The 18,937-nt window shown below is 51.0% G+C and overlaps 1 protein-coding gene across 1 annotated transcript in view; it reads right to left on the minus strand.

Moving 5' to 3' along the window:
• YLPM1 (YLP motif containing 1) overlaps positions 1–18,937 on the minus strand; it is a 117,869-nt gene that overhangs the window by 43,100 nt on the left and 55,832 nt on the right. The window contains 1 exon segment of the mRNA XM_088447486.1: positions 3–4,821. Within this exon segment, the coding sequence (XP_088303612.1) occupies positions 3–4,821 (4,819 nt within the window).

Raw genomic sequence — 18,937 nt, forward strand, 5'->3', positions numbered from 1 at the left:
CACATCTCTCTCTCTGGAAACCTTAGCTCTCTTGGGAAATTACCTCTAGGAAAAGGTAGTAAATCATCTGGATCCTCTCTAAATGGTGGTCTACCATCTAAAAATGAATCCCTTGACCCAAAACCTCTATCGCCTGGGACGTCTATTACATCTCTATTTCCTGGTCTGAGTGGAACTCTATCATTAATAAATCCTCTTGATCGTCCCCTTCCCCGATACTCAAAGTGTGTTTCAAAATTCTCTCTTCTATGTCCCTGACTGGGCCAGTCGTCATCTGGATAAAGCTCATTTTCATCTGACTTATCAAACTCACTTAAACCTTCGATTGTGTCTGACTCACAGTGTTCATCTTCAGCAACGTTTACTTCTTGGTCAGAGTCTTGCCTTAAGTACATCTGGTGGGTTTCTTGGCCTGACTGGATTCCTGGTTTATGGATTACGGTCTCAGGATCATTCCCTCTATAAAGACCTGGGGACTCTTTATCATAAGTAGGTCTTGAATGGCCCACTGGCCTGACAGGCATTGGCATCTGGGGGGCTCCCGGCCTGACAGGCATAGGCATCCGGGGGGTTCCGGGCCTGACGGGGCCATGCGCCCGGGGAAATCCCGGCCCGACGGGGCCAGGCGCCCGGGGAAATCCGGGCCGGACGGGGCCAGGTGCCCGGGGAAATCCCAGCCCGACGGGGCCAGGCGCCCGGGGAAATCCCGGCCCGACGGGGCCAGGCGCCCGGGGAAATCCCGGCCCGACGGGGCCAGGCGCCTGGGGAAATCCCGGCCTGACGGGGCCAGGCGCCTGGGGAAATCCCGGCCTGACGGGGCCAGGCGCCTGGGGAAATCCCGGCCTGACAAGGGCAGGCGTCTGCAGGAGTGCCGGCCTGGTAGGGGTAGACGCCTTGGGGGCACCCGGCCTGACGGGGCCAGGCGCCTGGGGGGCAGCCGGCCTGACGGGGCCAGGAGCCTGGGGGGCAGCCGGCCTGACGGGGCCAGGAGCCTGGGGGGCAGCCGGCCTGACGGGGCCAGGAGCCTGGGGGGCAGCCGGCCTGACGGGGCCAGGCGCCTGGGGGGCAGCCGGCCTGACGGGGCCAGGCGCCTGGGGGGCAGCCGGCCTGACGGGGCCAGCCGGCCTGACGGGGCCAACCGCCTGGGGGGCAGCCGGCATGACCGGGCCAGCCACCTGGGGGGCAGCCGGCATGACCGGGCCAGCCGCCTGGGGGGCAGCCGGCATGACCGGGCCAGCCGCCTGGGGGGCAGCCGGCCTGACGGAGGCAGGGGCATCCTGCCTGACGGGGGTGGGCACCGCTGGCCTGACAGGGGCAGGCACCCGGGGTATATCCAGCCTGACAAGGGCAGGCGTCTGCAGGGGTCCCGGTCTGGTAGGTGTAGACGCCCGGGGGACTCCTGGCCTGACAGGGGTAGGCGCCTGGGGAGCTACCGGACTTGGCATCCGGGGGGCTCCCGGCCTAACAGGGCCTGGCACAAGGGGGGCTCCCGGCCTGATAGGGCCTGGTGCACGGGAGGCTCTCGGCCCAAAAGGCACAGCTGCACGAGGGGTTCCTTGCGTGGGAAGTAGTGGAGCCTGTGGTTCTCCTGGTCTGACTGGCAAAGAAACCTGTGGAGCACCAGGCTTTACAAGAGCATCAGCCTGTGGAGCATCCAACGTAGTGGGAGGGGCTGCTGGAGGGGCACTTGACTTATCAAAGGATGTTGTCTTATTGTCATTCTGCTTATTAAGGGAAGAGGTCTGAAGAGTAGCCACCTGCTTATTGGATGGACTTGAGACAGGCACCTGAGGGGCACTTGGCTTTGTAGCCTCAGGACTAGGAGTCTGTGAAGTGCATAACTCACTGGTACCAGACAACTTTGAAGAATTCAAATTACTGGCATTAGACTCATGAGGGCCAGCCAACTGAACAGCAGAGTCCAGAGAAACAGGCACTGATGCCTCAGGGTTACTTTCTTTATTGGGGTTAGGTAGCATTGGGTCAACTGGCGTACTACAACTAGGTGCCACAGTGTGATCAGTTTTTTTCATATCTGTTTTAGCCATACTAGAGTCCGTTTTCTCTAATTTGTTGATATCAGAAGAGGTTTTGCTGATGATTTTAGGAGACTCTTGCACTGCTGGACTATCACTTTTGCAATGCGAGTCTTCCTTGGAAGGTTTATCAACATTTTGCATTTCTACATCTTTGTGCTCCTGTCTAGCTTGGCCATGAGTACTAAAATCTGACATTTTCCCTAACTGGGTACTAGCTATCTTACCCACCTGATTCACTTTTCTGAACTGGCTTTGGTAAGAGAGTGTGGGATTGTGCGTTTTAAAATGTACACCAGGAAGATTAACTTCCTTATCAGGCCTTCTCTCTGGAGGAATAATTTGACCATCCATTTTGCCTTCAAGAGTAGTGCCAAAACCCTCTTTCTGCCTATTCGACGTTTCATCACGTTTCTCCAAGTTGGATTCGCTGCGGAATGGTTGTCTGCTATCCAACATAATATTTTCATGAGGCCACCTGTCCCTGCAAGTGTCCCTTTTATCAGCCCAACTGTCCTGAGACGAAATGTCAGGAGAGGCAAACCTGTCCTGTGCTTGTTTTTCGGAAAAGCTTAAATTATCCTCGTGTGTATCATCAAACTGCTCTTGAGGTGAAGGAATCCCAGGCCCGCCAAAGCGGTCCCGCGGTCCCTCGGGCCCGCCAAAGCGGTCCCGCGGTCCCTCGGGCCCGCCAAAGCGGTCCCGCGGTCCCTCGGGCCCGCCAAAGCGGTCCCGCGGTCCCTCGGGCCCGCCAAAGCGGTCCCGCGGTCCCTCGGGCCCGCCAAAGCGGTCCCGCGGTCCCTCGGGCCCGCCAAAGCGGTCCCGAGGTCCCTCGGGCCCGCCAAAGCGGTCCCGAGGTCCCTCGGGCCCGCCAAAACGGTCCCGAGGTCCCTCCGGCCCGCCAAAACGGTCCCGAGGTCCCTCGGGCCCGCCAAAACGGTCCCGAGGTCCCTCCGGCCCGCCAAAACGGTCCCGAGGTCCCTTTGGCCCGCCAAAACGGTCCCGAGGTCCCTCGGGCCTGCCAAAACGGTCCCGAGGTTCCTCAGCCTGCTTCCAATGCTGCTCATGCCCGCCGAAACGGTTTAGAGGTCCCTCAGACTGCTCCCAATGCCCCTCAGGCCCTCTTAAATGGTCTCCAGGCACCTCTGGCCCCATGAACCTGCCCTGCTGCGGAGGCATCTCTGGCCCTCCGAAATGGTCCCGAGGCGGAGGCACTTCCGGCCCCCCGAACCGGTCCAGAGGAGGAGGCACCTGTAGCCCCCCGAACCGGGCCTGAGGCATTGTCGGCCTGCCGAAACGGCCCTGAGGTGGAGGCACCTCCGGCCCGCCGAAGCGTTCCCGAGGCGGAGGCACACCCGGCCCTCCAAACCGAGGCGGAGGAACCTCCGGCCCTCCAAACCGCTCCCGAGGCGGCGGCACCTCCGGACCTCCAAACTGGTCCCGAGGCGGCGGCACCTCCGTCCCTCCAAAACGGTCCCGAGGCGAAGGTATCTCAGGCTCCCCGAACTGGTCTTCTGGAAGATGCTCTTGAAAACTAAACCGGTCCTGGAATGGATCCTTTGGAGCACCAAATCTATTCCGCGGGGGCCTCTCATGATTACCAAAATTTTCCAGAAATCGACCCTCTGGAACATTGAATCTGTCATGAGGGTGTCCTACAAGAATTCCAAATCTCCCACGTGGAGGCTCACCGGGAAACCTAGCTCTCCCTCGTGGAGGTAAATCAGAATGACCAAACCTGTCCTGAAATGGAATCTCAGGGGTACTGAACCTGTCCTTTGGGGGGCCTTCAGAAACATCATACCTATCAGAAGGGGGATTTGTGTGCTCTCCAAACCTTTCAATAGGTGCACCCTTAGAATCACCAAATCGGTCCAGTTGGGCGCCCTCAGGAACTCTGTCAGAGCTAAATTTATCTTCACCTATCCTGTCTATTGATTCATTTGCTGGAACTCCCCACCTATCTTGAGGTAACCTCTCAGGACTTTTCCACCTGTCTTGCAAGGGGTCTTTGGGATCATTCCATTGGTCACCAGGGGTTTTATCACATTTATTACCCATGTGTTCCCTTGTATTATCCACTCTGCCAAAATGAGAACTTTCAGGTACATGCCACATGTCCCTTGGGGAGTCCTCTACTGTATCAAAATTTTGTCTATCTGGATTATCGGACATGCCCTTAGAAGGCGCTTCCAACCTATCTAAAGTGAACGCACCTGATCTGTCCTCCCTATTAGTAAAAGATTCTTTGTTATCCCACTTATTTCTAGCAGCTCCTCCAGGCATGCCCCAACTACGTCCTTGAGGTAGGACAGATCCATCCCATGATCTACGTATATGTTCTTCTGGTCTGCCACATGTGTCTCCTGGTACACCCTGCTCTCCACCCCACTTCTTTTCTAAAGGTTCATCTGATCTGTCAATACTGTCACTAGTGTCCCATTTTTCAAGGTTTTTACTACCATCTGCTGAACCTAGTTCCCAGGTATCTTTACTTGTTTGCAACCGGACATTAGGCTCTACATATTGCGGTGTTTTATCCTTAGAAGTCTTTGCGGATTCAACTACACCAGATTCAGCCGGCTGCTCCTGTACCCAGTGTTGGCTCTGAACTGGGAAAGCATCCTTAGCAAAATGTGGAGGTCCTCCAGCTGATGTACTAGAATTTGACACCTGAATGTTCTTTCCAACTAGCATAGGACGAGGCCCATGAAAACCATGTAGTCCTTGAGGGCCAGGGGATTGAAATCTTAAAGCTGGGGAAACAGGACTTTGGGCAGCAAATCTGAAAAAGACAAGAATGAGACAATTAAACAAAGAATGCATCACAAAAATGTCAAGGATGACTGTGCTTTATATTCTAACATTTCTTTCTACCATATTTTATAGTTTCATCTTACAGAACTGTGTGGCGATCAGCACTGAGAAGTGGTATACAGCCATGTGATATAGAGCTTGTACTGAACACATTAATAAAACCGTGTGATAAAGGGCTGGTACTGAGCAGGGGGACACAACCATGTGATATAGCACTGGTACTGAGCAGCAAAATACAGCCATGTGTCGAAGCTGGATTATTGGCTGAGACAAGATCAGTTTAAAATTGAATCGCAGTGACACCATCTTGCGACTGGCCACGAGACGCCATCTTGGAAATGAGATCACAAGACGCCATTTTGCGAATGGCCGCCTAAGCGCCATTTTAGATAAACTCACACTTTAGTACATGTGGCGATATTACTATTAGCATCATGCGATTGCATCTGTGACCATCGCCATAAGTTACGGCGATTCACCAAAAGCCCATTTCATGACTTTACATAGTTTGGGTGCTCTGGATAAAGTGTATATTATTATAATTCCCCTAAAGGATATATTTTCAAAATTGGATTGCATTAGCTAAACAGAGCAAATGGCCACGTGACAACTAGCCTGTGTAGATAAGCTTCCTGGACATAACGTCTGCTCTCACTCCAGGTGGCCCTGCTCCAATTCAGCAACAGGGTCGTTTGCAGCACCTTACATTAGCAGGCTTCCTGCAATAAAATACCTTCAAAGCCAAGAGTGTTATCTGAGGTTTGGGTCTTGTACCTGTGCTAATTTGCATTTACACAAGAACCTGGGAGAACAAAAGACTGTGCTTTTGAGCCTGGGAAGGGTGGGGGCTGCTGAGAGAGAGGGGGGGGGGGGGGGGAGACATGTGGAACTATAATGCTCAGCATTCCACACTGCTAGGTGTTGACTTAATTTAAGTGAGATTTAAGTGCACCATTTCTCACACACATTAATGCGCACAATTGCATATTAGCGAATGCATAAGATCCTGTATGAAAACGCTGTTTATTAGCTTCATGCGCATGCATCTGCCCCAAGTTAACTAGCGTCTTTACATCACACCCTGCATACTTACACATTACATATTCACATAAAAGGTTTAATAAGCTTTAAAGCATAAGATTTAAGTTTGTTCATTTAGCATAAATGCTGTGAAATAAAGATTATTTGGTAACTAAGGTTTTATACATAAGTAAGCCGTGATTGGTATTGTACTGATGCGTACTCTTTAAACAGTATTCCGGTACCATCGGTGTGGAGATCGCATCATGCATTCTCAACTTATGGACAGCAGAGACTTCAAGCAACAAAATGTACATAATATGAACAACGGTTAGGATGATTGCAGGAGTCAGGAAACCAGAGACCCCCAGTTAGAGGCTGGGTTGTGTCTATTTGAATCAACCTGTTAAATGCCTTGTAACATATGCCCTCTCCTTTAGGTTGTTTATTTCTGGGGGGTATAAATATATGTGGGCTGACCCTGGGTTCCTAGTCTTTGTGCTGAATGCTGATTAACGAGGGGTTTCTTGCTGATGCCTAAAATCTGGACCAGAGAGCGCTGCGTATATATAATTGCACTTGGGTCTGTAAAATCTCTTTGCGCTATTATATGAGGATCATAGCGTGTAACTGCTGTACTTTACTTGAATAATACTTTGTGCTTTGGAACCACATGTTCTAAGTCTGGAGTCTTTATTTACTGGATGACTGCGTACGCAAATTAGCGTCATCCTTAGAGAATATTAGAAGGTATAGGCAGGAGTATATAGAGGTTCAAAGGCAGTATCCTTAGTTGGGGGCTCATAGTGAAGTCACTTACCTACTCACACGGCACATACGGTTATCGATATCTCAGCAAAGGGTAGAGTGGCCACATGCGGGGTTTACCTGCAACCGCTTTGTGCTGAAAGATCGCTATCCGTTTTCGTGTGAGCCAAGGAAGCTGACTAGAATCCAGGGACAAGAGAGGAAAAAGTTTGTTTTCCTTTGTTGATAGAACCTAACGTTTAAAGGAGTGCCGCAGTGCTGAGCACGCGGCTGAGTCGCAGTTTTGCGCACAGTAAAGACGCACTTTTGCGTACGCAGCTAAAAAGTTGTCATACGGTTGTGTGGTAGTCGCATTATTGTGTATGTGACTGGTCGCACAATAGCGTATACGTACTTCCGATTGTGCTGCCACGTGTTTAAATAAAGCCGTTGAGGTTTACATTTTTCAATTGTTATCAATATCTGGGTTAACGTGTATTTTTCTGCGCAGGAAAAAGTGTGTAACAGTGAGTATTAGTTGGTAGGGGTAACTTGTTCCCTACAGTTAGAGGTACCGTATGACCTTTAAGGGCTAAGTGCTAGTCGCTGGGTAAGCAGCTTACCGTTTTATACACAGTAGCAGGTGTACATGTTGTCTTTGTTGTAGAGAGGTGCGTGAAAATATGAGATATGGTAAGAACTTACCCTTGTTATCTCTATTTCTACGAAGTCCATAGGGTTCCACAGGATACCTTGGGGTATAGGTGTGACGTCAGTCGCAGGGCACCAAAGAGTTAAGCTTTCAGCCTCCCAGGATGCACTAGGTCCCCCTCCTATACCCCGCCCCCGGGCCAAGGCACCTCAGTTAGTTACCAAGCCATAGGCCGGAGGAGGAGAAGGAAGAGAGAGAACAAAGATCTGGACACATACAAGAATCACATTCTCACCAGAGGGAGACGGAAAACCGGTGACCAGAGCAAAGCCCATCTGCAGCACAGGTGCGACAGGGCGGGAGTCCTGTGGAACCCTATGGACTTCGTAGAAATAGAGATAACAAGGGTAAGTTCTTACCATATCTCATATTTTCTACTTCAGGGTCCATAGGGTATCCACAGGATACCTTGGGGATGTCCCAAAGCAGTATCCATTAAGGGTGGGGACGCTCCTGTGCAGAAAGGAGAATCCGCCGCCCGAAGGAAGCATCCTGAGAGGCGAAGGTGTCAAACCTGTAATACCTCACGAAGGTATGGACAGAAGACCACGTAGCAGCCTTGCAGATCTGAACTGCCGAGGCACCACGTCGAGCTGCCCACGAAGGACCCACAGACCTAGTGGAATGAGCCTTCAGAGAAGGAGGGACCGGTAGGCCTTCATGAAGATAAGCTTCAGAAATAGCCATACGGATCCAGGCTGCCAAAGTTTGCTTTGAAGCAGGCCAACCCTTTTTTCGGAAGCCAAAGAGGACAAACAAAGCGTCCGACTTCCTAAACGAAGAAGTGCGGTCAACATAAGTCCTTAAGGCCCGCACAACATCCAAAGAGGCCTCACCCACGGAAAGACCCGGTGAGTTAAAGGCCGGAACAACTATTTCCTCGTTAATATGAAACTGGGAAACAACTTTGGGAAGAAACTCGGGCCGAGTGCGGAGCACTGCCCTGTTCCCATAAAAAACCAAGAAAGGGGGTCTACAAGAAAGAGCCCCTAACTCAGAAACACGTCTGGCCGAAGCAATGGCCAGAAGGAAAACAGTCTTAGCTGTTAGCCATTTAAGATCCACTGAGCCCAGTGGTTCAAACGGCGGTCCTTGGAGAGCCCTCAGGACCACAGCCAAATCCCAAGGCGCCACAGGTGGACAAAGGGCGGCTGAATGCGGAGAACACCCTGCATAAAGGTGCGCACATCCGGGATTGTAGCAATCCTACGGTGAAACCAGACAGATAGGGCCGAAACCTGTACCTGCAAAGAAGCAAGGCGAAGCCCATGATCTAGTCCCGCTTGCAGGAAGGCGAGAATCCGAGACAGACGAAACTCCCGCGGTGCATAACCTCTCGGTCGACACCACTGAAAGAACGTATGCCACACGCGATGGTATATCCTCGCGGAAGACGGTTTCCGAGCTCGCAACATGGTACGCACCACAGAGCTGGAAAACCCCCGGGACCTCAGCATGGCCGTCTCAACAGCCACGCCGTCAAAGACAGCCGAGTCAGGTCCGGGTGAAGGCAAGGACCCTGAGACAGAAGGTCCGGTCGTAGCGGCAACCGCAGAGGAATGTCCACGGACAGACCCTGAAGGTCTGAGAACCAGTGCCGTCTGGGCCACGCGGGAGCTATCAACAGGAGCGTCCCTCCTTCCTGTTTGAATTTCCGGATTACCCGTGGAAGAAGGGAGACCGGAGGGAACAGGTATGCGAACCGGAACGTCCACCAGACGGACAGAGCATCCACCAGAGACGCCCCTTCGTCTCTTGTGCGAGACCCGTACACCGGCAACTTGTTGTTGTGCCGGGACGCCATGAGGTCGATTTCTGGAAGACCCCACCTGTCCACCAGTAGTTGAAAAACGTCCGGGTGCAGGGACCATTCCCCCGGATGAACGTCCTGGCGACTTAGAAAGTCCGCCTCCCAATTGAGCACTCCCGGGATGAAGACCGCTGATATGGCCGGAAGATTGCGCTCCGCCCAAACCAGGATCCGAGAGACCTCTACGAGAGCCGCCCGACTGCGAGTTCCTCCTTGCCTGTTTATGTAGGCCACGGTGGTAGCGTTGTCCGACTGGACCTGCACCGGGCGACCCTGGAGAAACCGCTGTGCCTGCTGGAGAGCATTGAAGACCGCACGGAGTTCCAAGATATTTATTGGAAGCTCCGCTTCTGTCGGCGTCCACCTGCCCTGGAACAAGTGTGGACCCGAAACTGCTCCCCAGCCCCGAAGACTGGCGTCCGTTGTCAACAGGACCCAATTTGGAACCCAGAACGGACGTCCCTTGTTGAGGTGGGTCGTCTGTAACCACCACGTAAGGGACAGGCGAACCTCCTGGGTGAGCACAATCGTCTGGGACTTCAGAGACTGAGTCAGCCCGTTCCACTTGGACAGGATCAGGTGCTGCAGAGGTCTGGAGTGAAACTGGGCGTATTCCACCATGTCGAACACCGACACCATGGAGCCCAGTAACCTCATCGCCGAGTGTAAGGACACCCGGCGGCTGTGCAGACAACTGCGCACCCTTGACTGTAAAGCAGAGATCTTGTCCTCCGTCACGAAGATCCTTTGCTGTCCCGAGTCCAATAAAGCTCCAAGATGCAGAATCCTCCGAGACGGGATTAGAGTGGACTTCTGCCAGTTGATTAGCCAGCCGTGCCGTTGCAGCAGTGCAATGGTCAGGTCCAAGTGGCGTAACAGGAGCTCTGGAGATCCTGCCACCAATAACAGGTCGTCCAAATACGGCAACATGCGGACTCCCTGCAGCCGCAGAGAAGCCGCCATGACCGCCATCACCTTGGTGAAAACACGTGGTGCTGTTGCCAGGCCAAAAGGTAACGCCCGAAACTGGAAGTGGTCGCTGCTGATTGCGAACCTGAGGAACTGTTGATAGCGCCAAAGAATAGGGACATGCAGGTAAGCGTCCTGAATGTCCAATGACACCAAGTAGTCCCCAGGTTCCAGCGCCAGAATGATGGACCGTAGGGTCTCCATCCGAAACTTCGGGACCCGCAAAGACTTGTTGAGTGCTTTGAGGTTGAGAATCGGACGATATGACCCATTGGGTTTCTGTACCAAAAATAGATTTGAATAGAAACCCTGGCCCCTCTGGGAGAATGGAACCGCCACTATAACTCCAGCCTGGAGCATAGTGTGCAATACCTTCCGCAGCTCCGTAGCCTTGTTCCGGTCTGATGGGAGACCCGTGGTGAAGAAGCGAGCCGGGGGTCTGTGCCGGAAGGAGAGGGCGTATCCGTGAGAAACCACCTCCAGAACCCAAGTGTCTGTCGTAGTGGTCGACCAACACTGGGCGAACTGTAGCAGGCGGCCTCCCACCCTGGGATCCCCCAAAGGGAGGCCCGGACCGTCAGGCCGCAGGCTTGTCATCTGGCTTGGGGGCCGGACGTCTGGTACTCCATGCCTGCTTCCGGGGCTTGACCGATTTCTTAGGGCCAGCCTGTCGAGGAAACGACTGTGGTTTGGGCCTGCCCTGGGCCCTAGATGACCGAAAGGACGATGGTCCCGAACCAGAAGGAGCAGCGGCCGACGGGAGACAGGCAGATTTGGCTGCCGCCAGCGTGGCCACAATCTTATCCAGATCCGGACCGAAGAGAACTTCTCCGGTAAACGGCAACGCTTCCAGACCTTTCTTGGAATCTGCGTCCGCCTTCCAGGATCGCAGCCACAAGGTGCGACGAGCAGCTACCGCTGCTGAAGAAATTCTAGACACCAGAGTACTAATGTCTAGAGCCGCCTCGTTGATGTAGGTGGCCGAATCACGGAGATTGCCAATCAACTCCGCCTGATCGGCCGGACAGTCGGATTCAAAAGAAGCCTCTAATGAATCCGCCCAGCGCTCCATCGCTCTGGCAACCCAGCAAATGGCCATAGCCGGCCGTGCTGCCCCCCCTGCAAGGGAATAAGCGGACTTCAGGCAGATTTCTACCTTGCGGTCCGTAGCATCCTTAAGGGAGGACATGGATGGCATCGGCAATGTGGCACTACGGACAAGACGGGTCACGTGAGAATCCACCTGTGGAGGGGATTCCCACTTCGCAAAATAATTATCCGCGAACGGATAAGCCACCGCCAGGCGTCTCTGCGGCTGATATCTTTTGCCAGGTTGTTTCCACGCCTCCTCTAAATGGTCCACCAACTGACCCGAAAGAGGAAAGACTGTGGCATCGCCCTTCACATCTTTGAAAAAGGCATACTTAGATTTAGCCGCTGGGGGAACTTCGTCCTCAATCACCAAGGCTGTGCGGACCGCCCGAATAAGTCCAGGAATATATACTTTGGACTTAGCATCAGCGTCCTTAGTATGGAGAGGTTCCTGATCGTAAGGATCTAGAATCTCCCCATCATCAGACGTCCCTTCGTCATCCTCATAAGGAGCGGACAGAGACGCCACCGACCTTTTATGAGACCGCATCACAGACTCCCCTTGCAACACATCCGACAAGTGCTGTACAGAACTCGTCAGGGAGTTAACCCACGCTGGCTCCTGAGAACCCGGGAGCTGGGAAATAGGGAGACTGTGGGGTACCACCAATTGTCGTGGGAACCCCTGCATGGGTGACGACACCACAGACTGCTGGGACAAACCCATCGGAGTAAACGCGGGCTGCGGAGCTAACTGGCCCACTAAAGCTGTTAACGCCTGAGCGAAACAAGCCCAGGGCGGCTCCTGTACCGGTGCTGTAACCGTAATAGGCCGCGCCATGGACAAACACTGCCGGCAAAGGCCCTCCGCGCTACCCTCCCCCTCCGCTAACGGTACTTTGCACGTGGTACACTGTAGCCGGAGGGGAAAATCACTTTCAGACATGATGGCACCACGTATGTGACCTCTCTCACCAATTAAGTATTAAATAGGCGAGAGACCACCCTGCAGCACCGCACCGCAAGGGCTTTAGCAGAAAGAACAGGGACAGTAATAAAGCTGACAGTTTAGATGAAGAAAAGATTACAGGCAGCAGCGCTAGCACAGTCACATACAATGCAGAGAAATAACAATTCCTGCACTAACAGCGCTGATCACTCAACTACACAGACACAGGGCCTGGTAGGACACAGCGCTGCATACACAGACCTGACCACAGCGGAGGAGAGGTATGCGGGGGGACCCAGACCACGATGCTTCCGTCCAGCGCTTCCAGCAGCGTTCACCATGCGTTCTGGAGAAGATGGCCGCCGAGGAGCAGAGAGGAGGCTGGCCTGGGGGAGGAGCGCTGCCACAGGACCAGTCGGCAGCATGCAGAGAGGGCTGTGTGCAGCGGGGGAGGCGCCGACTGTGAGACAGGGAAGGCGCGCTCCCCTGGCATGCATTTAACCCCTGGGACGCCGCAGCGCTACCGCTCTGCTGCGGTCCGCTGTCCCAGGGGGTAGTGGAAGCGCAGGTTGGTCGCCTGGCTCCACGCTGCAGCCAGTCCCCAGGGAGCCCCCTGCCTGGGGACTTAGGACCATGTGATCAGCGGGGACCCACCGCGGGACCCCGCTGCTTACCTCTGTCCCCCTTGAATCCGGCCATGGTCCGGAGCATCTGGGGTCACCGCTAGCTGTGACCCCAGACGCCCACCAGCATCCCCGGATCAGTACCGGCGTTCTGGTACCGGCGGGGTGTAGGGAAGACAGCATGGACGTCAGGACTGACTGTCCATGCTGTACATCCAGTTGTGCAGCCACAGCTGCATGAAGAATAAGCTTCAGGGGCTCTTCTAGCCCCCACTCCAACAGGTGCACCCGACTCCGGCCGGGCACCAAACTAAACTGAGGTGCCTTGGCCCGGGGGCGGGGTATAGGAGGGGGACCTAGTGCATCCTGGGAGGCTGAAAGCTTAACTCTTTGGTGCCCTGCGACTGACGTCACACCTATACCCCAAGGTATCCTGTGGATACCCTATGGACCCTGAAGTAGAAAGTAGCCTAATTAAACTTCCATAGGTGTGGAAGTTGCCTTTTTCATCTTATCCAGGTGTGTGGGCGCTGCCGTTTAAATCATCCACAGGTAAGTGAAAGTATCTTGATTGTCTTTCACCAGTTTAAATCTTTATTGAAAAGCATAGGAGTGGTCTCAGAATGGGAGCCATGCAAACAATAGAGATGTTAGACAATGATGTGCTGCTAATGGAAGCGCAGTTTGGATCGGCCCGTCGCATTATGCATACTAAGTACGGTACTTATGCGATAAGGTATTGTGATGTATGGTTTAAAATGACGATGAAGAGTGTTAAGACTGTTTCCCAGACTTGGTAGTTTTGATAAAAATGTATTAGATAATGTCCAGGATCACATCAGTCTGATGCGCTCCCGAGAGAAAAAGGTCAAATATTATGAATGTTTAAAGTTGTGGCAGCATGAAGGGGATGCGTGGCTCAAAAATGCACAAGCAACGCAAACTAGCGTTGCGAGCGCATTGCCAGAGAATACATCCGCGGCGCTGAATTGCAATACGGACGAGCCGCAAAATGGCGCGCACGTGCAGCAAGGTAGCGTTGTGGAGAGTATTGCCAGCAGTTCACGCTCCCCACCCCCACCTTATGTGGATGGAGATGCAAGTACAGTTACCAAAAATACCCATAAAAATGTAACAAGAAATTTGTACCCTCTCTTAAGCAACTATAAAGAAAATGTTCATGATGTGGATGATGAGCCTATTGTAATGTCTGCCATTTCCCATGCTGTGCAAATGATGGATGCTGCATCACCACAATCAGGAGTGGTGCCGTCATCTCCATCAGTAACAGTAAGGGAAGTGCTAACACCCTCTGCACCCGTAGAGGAAGTTGTTAATACCATACATAGCAGCAACATATTAAACCCCCAGCCTGGTAACAAGGTCAAAAGGTAGCAGCGCTGCCGGTCTGCATCCCATTCGGACAATAACCGTTCCAAATGGAAATGCAGATGCGAACGGTGTAGTGCCCATGAGGGAAGTGGTAATGCATTGTCCCTGGACAAGAGCATAAATCATAAATTATTTCCCCGATCCCAAAAAGGAACTAGCCAAATGTCAAAGATTTTTGAGAAATTTGGGTAGTTCTCATGAGCCAACTAAAAGATTGGCGGGTGGTGTTAAGGGCCTGTCTACCACACAATACCGACGTGACAAAATTTATCACGGATTGTGTATTGGATGGTGACGTTCCCTTAACAGACCAAGTAAACCAAGGTAACATTTCCCGCATTGTAACTGAATTGGATATATATTTTCCGGTAATAGTTAACTGGAACAAAATTTTCACCATTAAGCAAAAGGAGAGTGAATCTGCAGAAGATTATTGCGACAGGCTCTGCAGGCTATCACCCAGTACACTGGGGTAGAAAATATTACAGATAGCACTCACCACAGGGGAATGATAGTCATGGTACTAATGGACGGTCTGAAAGAGAATTTAAAGACTCGGGTTCAGACCTCACAACCTGGCTGGAGGGGAGTCACAATAGATACACTCATAGAATCTGCCATAGAACATGATAAAAACATCTCAAAGAAGAGAGAGACCCAGAGCGAAAAACTAATGGCTGTCAGTATACAAGCTCTGGAGGGAATGACGGTAACATCACAGCCAACAGACACACTTGCATCTACACACACACTTACACCTGAACAGTTATATGCCCTCACTAACCCCACACAACAACAAACACAGCTCTATTCCACAAACCCTATACAACCACAGGTCCCATACTACTCACAAACCTCATATCCCCCACAATACCCTTACCCTCCCTATCCTTACCCATATCCACCACCTTTACCCTCTGCTCAAACCTCACAACAACACATGTCTTCACCCAATCCACGAACATGTTTTAATTGTAAACAAACAGGACACTTAAGTAGAAACTATACAGTAAAAACAGTAGGAACCCCAAATCAGGGAAGACCTGGACATCCCCATAAGGGATATGCACAGAGACCAGCAAATGTCCAGCAGGCACCAGCTCCAATTGTGGCCGTAAATGCTTTATTGGAGAATGGTAGCCAACGCTAGGGGTCAGGTCATACCTGTAGTCTACAGATAGTCAGGTTAACGGGAAGTACTAGGGAAGAACCTGTCATGATGGTTGATGTAGCTGGTACTGAATATCCTTTTCTTGTAGACACAGGGGCGACCAGGTCAGTGATAAAATCTCCCTTTAATTTACAGGTGACCAACGAGACAGTACCAACAATGGGTGTAACAGGTAAAGTGGAACATTATCCTTTAACAAAGTCCACAGAGGTTACTATTGGGCCGTTGCATACCAGACATTCTTTCCTTCTGGCTGCTGCGACTCCTACTAACCTGCTGGGTAGAGACTTGTTATGTAAGATGGGATGTGTTATATATTGCACCCCTGATGGTGTATTTTTAGATATCCCAGAGAGTTGCACACGAGGTGCGGGATATGTTGGACACTCCCTAAAGGATAATGTATCACTCTACAAGTTTAAATGAAAATCCATCTCAGGTAGATGAAATGTTGTCCCAAATTCCAGATTCCCTTTGGACTAAGGATGGACAGGACACTGGATTAATGGCAAACGTAAGCCCTGTAATGGTAAATTTAAAAAGCGGTAGGCAAGCTCCAAAAATTCCCCAGTACCCACTAAAACAGGAGGTAGAATTAGGGGTTTTTCCAATAATTCAGTGATTATTGCAACAGGGAATTTTAGTTCGTACAGCTAGTGCAGCCAACAGTCCCACCTTCCCGGTGAAGAAGAGTGGTGGGAGTGGTTATAGGCAGGTACACGACCTTAGAGGTGTTAATAAGGTAGTAGAGAGCCAATTCCCTGTAGTGCCAAATCCAGCTGTCATCCTGATGCAGACCCAACCAAATGCAACCCATTTCACTGTCATTGACCTCTGTTCTGCTTTCTTCTCTGTGCCTCTCCACCCTGACTGTCAGTATCTATTCGCATTTACATACAGAGGTGTACAATACACATGGACACGGTTACCCCAAGGTTTCATAGACAGCCCCAGTATCTTCTCCCAGGCATTGCACGACTGTTTACAATCTTTTCAACCTGCCAATGGATCTGTTCTAATTCAATATGTGGACGATTTATTGCTATGTTCTGACTCGTTTATGTCATGTTTCAATGATACTAAACTTTTGATGCTTCATCTCTCGCATACAGGACACAAGGTGGCTAAGGACAAACTACAGCCGTGCCAATACAGAGTAAAATATTTGGGACACTGCCTAACCCAGGGGTTACGACATCTTACAAATGATAGAATCCAGGCCATACAGAACATGACACTGCCGCAGAATCAACAGCAAATTCGTACCTTCTTGGGAATGTGTGGATTCTGTAGATTGTGGATCCCAGGTTTTTCTATTTTGGCCTTGCCTTTACAGGAATTAGTCTCTTCCTCAAAGCCTGATCGTTTCATACACACAGAGGAAACAGAGCAGGCTTTTCTTAATCTTAAGGATAGTCTGACAAAAGCTCGTGCATTGGGAATACCTGATTATGAAAAACCTTTTGAATTCTATTGTACGGAAGCCGATGGTTGTGCTGCAGGTGTCCTTACACAAAAACATGGTGATGCCAGTAGGCCCGTAGCATACTACAGTGCCCAAATGGACACTGTGGCAAGATCACTCCCCACTTGTTTGAGAAGTGTAGCAGCTACCGCTTTATTGGTGAGTAAAAGTGAGGACGTAGTATTGGGTCATGATATGATTGTCTACACTCCCCATGCTGTATCTGCTCTGTTGAACTCAGCTCAAACCAGACACGTCTCTTCGGCTAGGTTTACCAAATGGGAACTAACTCTAATCGCACCCGCAAACTTCACTGTTTACGTTGCAGCACGCTGAATCCAGCAACGTATTTACCATATGTACAACATGATGTACAAAGGGTGGAAGGAGGCGAGTTGCTGGCGGGAGGTGAGTTCAGCGGACATAATGATATGCACGATTGTATGGAATATCTGAATCAGACCTTTACTGCTAGACCTGACATACACGACACACCTTTAGAGAATGTGGATGTGACTTTTTATACGGATGGGAGTTGTCAGACAGACACAGGTGAATTATGTACAGGTTATACTGTTGTAAATGACAGACATAGAAGCTAAACCTCTTGGTCCTCCTCACTCAGCCCAGGTGGGAGAGTTAATAGCACTAACTAGAGCGTGTGAAATGGCAGCAGGCAAATCTGCTAACATTTACACTGACTCGAGGTATGGGTTCGGGGTGGTGCACGATTTTGGGGCTCTATGGCGTCTGAGAAACTTTATGACAGCAGCAGGCACACCAGTTGCACATTCCCGACACATAAAACATCTTTTAGAAGCAATCCAACTGCCCAAAGCGGTGGCAGAAATTAAATGTAAAGCCCATACATGTGAGGATGATCCGGTGTCACTGGGCAACAACAGAGCCGATGAAGTTGCAAAATGGGCAGCAGGGTTAAAAATGTTCTCCAACTGAAAAAGTTATGTCTTTACAAACAATTGATATGCTGAAATTGAGATGCAAAATTTGTGTTCAATTCAGGAAAAATCCATTTGGAAGTCCAAGGGATGTGGGCAAGAGTCCTCCGGGCTCTGGAGGGACAGACAAGGTAAACCAGTAGCCCCCAAGGCATATTACACCCCAGCCTGTCTGAGGCAGCACACGGTCTGACTCATCTGGGAAAACAAGGTATGTGCAAATTGGTGAGAGCATACTGGTGCGCACCAGGTTTTTCTTCACAAGCAGAAAAGATAGCAATGTCCTGTCTGACCTGCTTGAGGAAGAACATAGGGAAAGCGATCCCTACCGAACCGTCCCACCGACTGATGGACCTTTCCAGGTGATACAAATTGATTTCATCCAATTACCACCCTGCAGGAATCTTATTAATGTATTAGTGTGCACTGATGTATTTTCTAATTGGGTTGAGGCCTACCCAGCAGCCCCTAATACTGCTGCGTTTACTCCCAAGAAAATAGTTCAGGAATTTGTATGCACGGTATCCCTAAATCATTGAGTGATAGGGGTACTCATTTCACAGGTGATGTTTTTCAAAATATGTGTAAGCTGATGGGTATTAATAGCCGACTTCACACCCCCTACCGACTGCAAGCCAGTGCCAAGGTAGAGAGGATGAACGGGACTATTAAAAATAAGTTAACTAAAATCATGGCAGAGACTGGACTAGGATGGCCAGAAGAGTTACCTTTGGTCCTACATAGCATAAGGACCACTCCTAGACCCCCTCTAAATCTGTCTCCATTTGAAATACTGTTCGGTAGACAACCTCATTTGATTATAAGTCCACAGGAAGACTTGAAGGGTGACAACGAGGTAACTGTAAAGTATCTTATATCAATGAGTAAGCAGTTAAAGCAACAGCAGCAGAAACTGAAATTGTTGTCCCATGATATGTCTGAAACTAACTGTCATGATGTTGAACCAGAAGAATATGTTATGATCAGAAATTACTTGCGTTCAGGTTGTTTGACTGATCGGTGGGAAGGTCCGTACCAGGTGCTGCTGACGAGTACTACATCTTTGAAGGTGGCTGAGAGAGATACCTGGGTCCATTCCACTCTCTGCAAAAAGGTCAGTCAACCGGTGGAGAAACAAGTCGGAGACAAGGCTGATAGCGTGGACCTGCCACTTG

The sequence above is a fragment of the Taudactylus pleione genome, unplaced genomic scaffold, assembly GCF_031769625.1.
Source record: "Taudactylus pleione unplaced genomic scaffold, aTauple2 ptg000433l, whole genome shotgun sequence".
NCBI classification, from domain to species: Eukaryota; Metazoa; Chordata; class Amphibia; order Anura; family Myobatrachidae; genus Taudactylus; species Taudactylus pleione.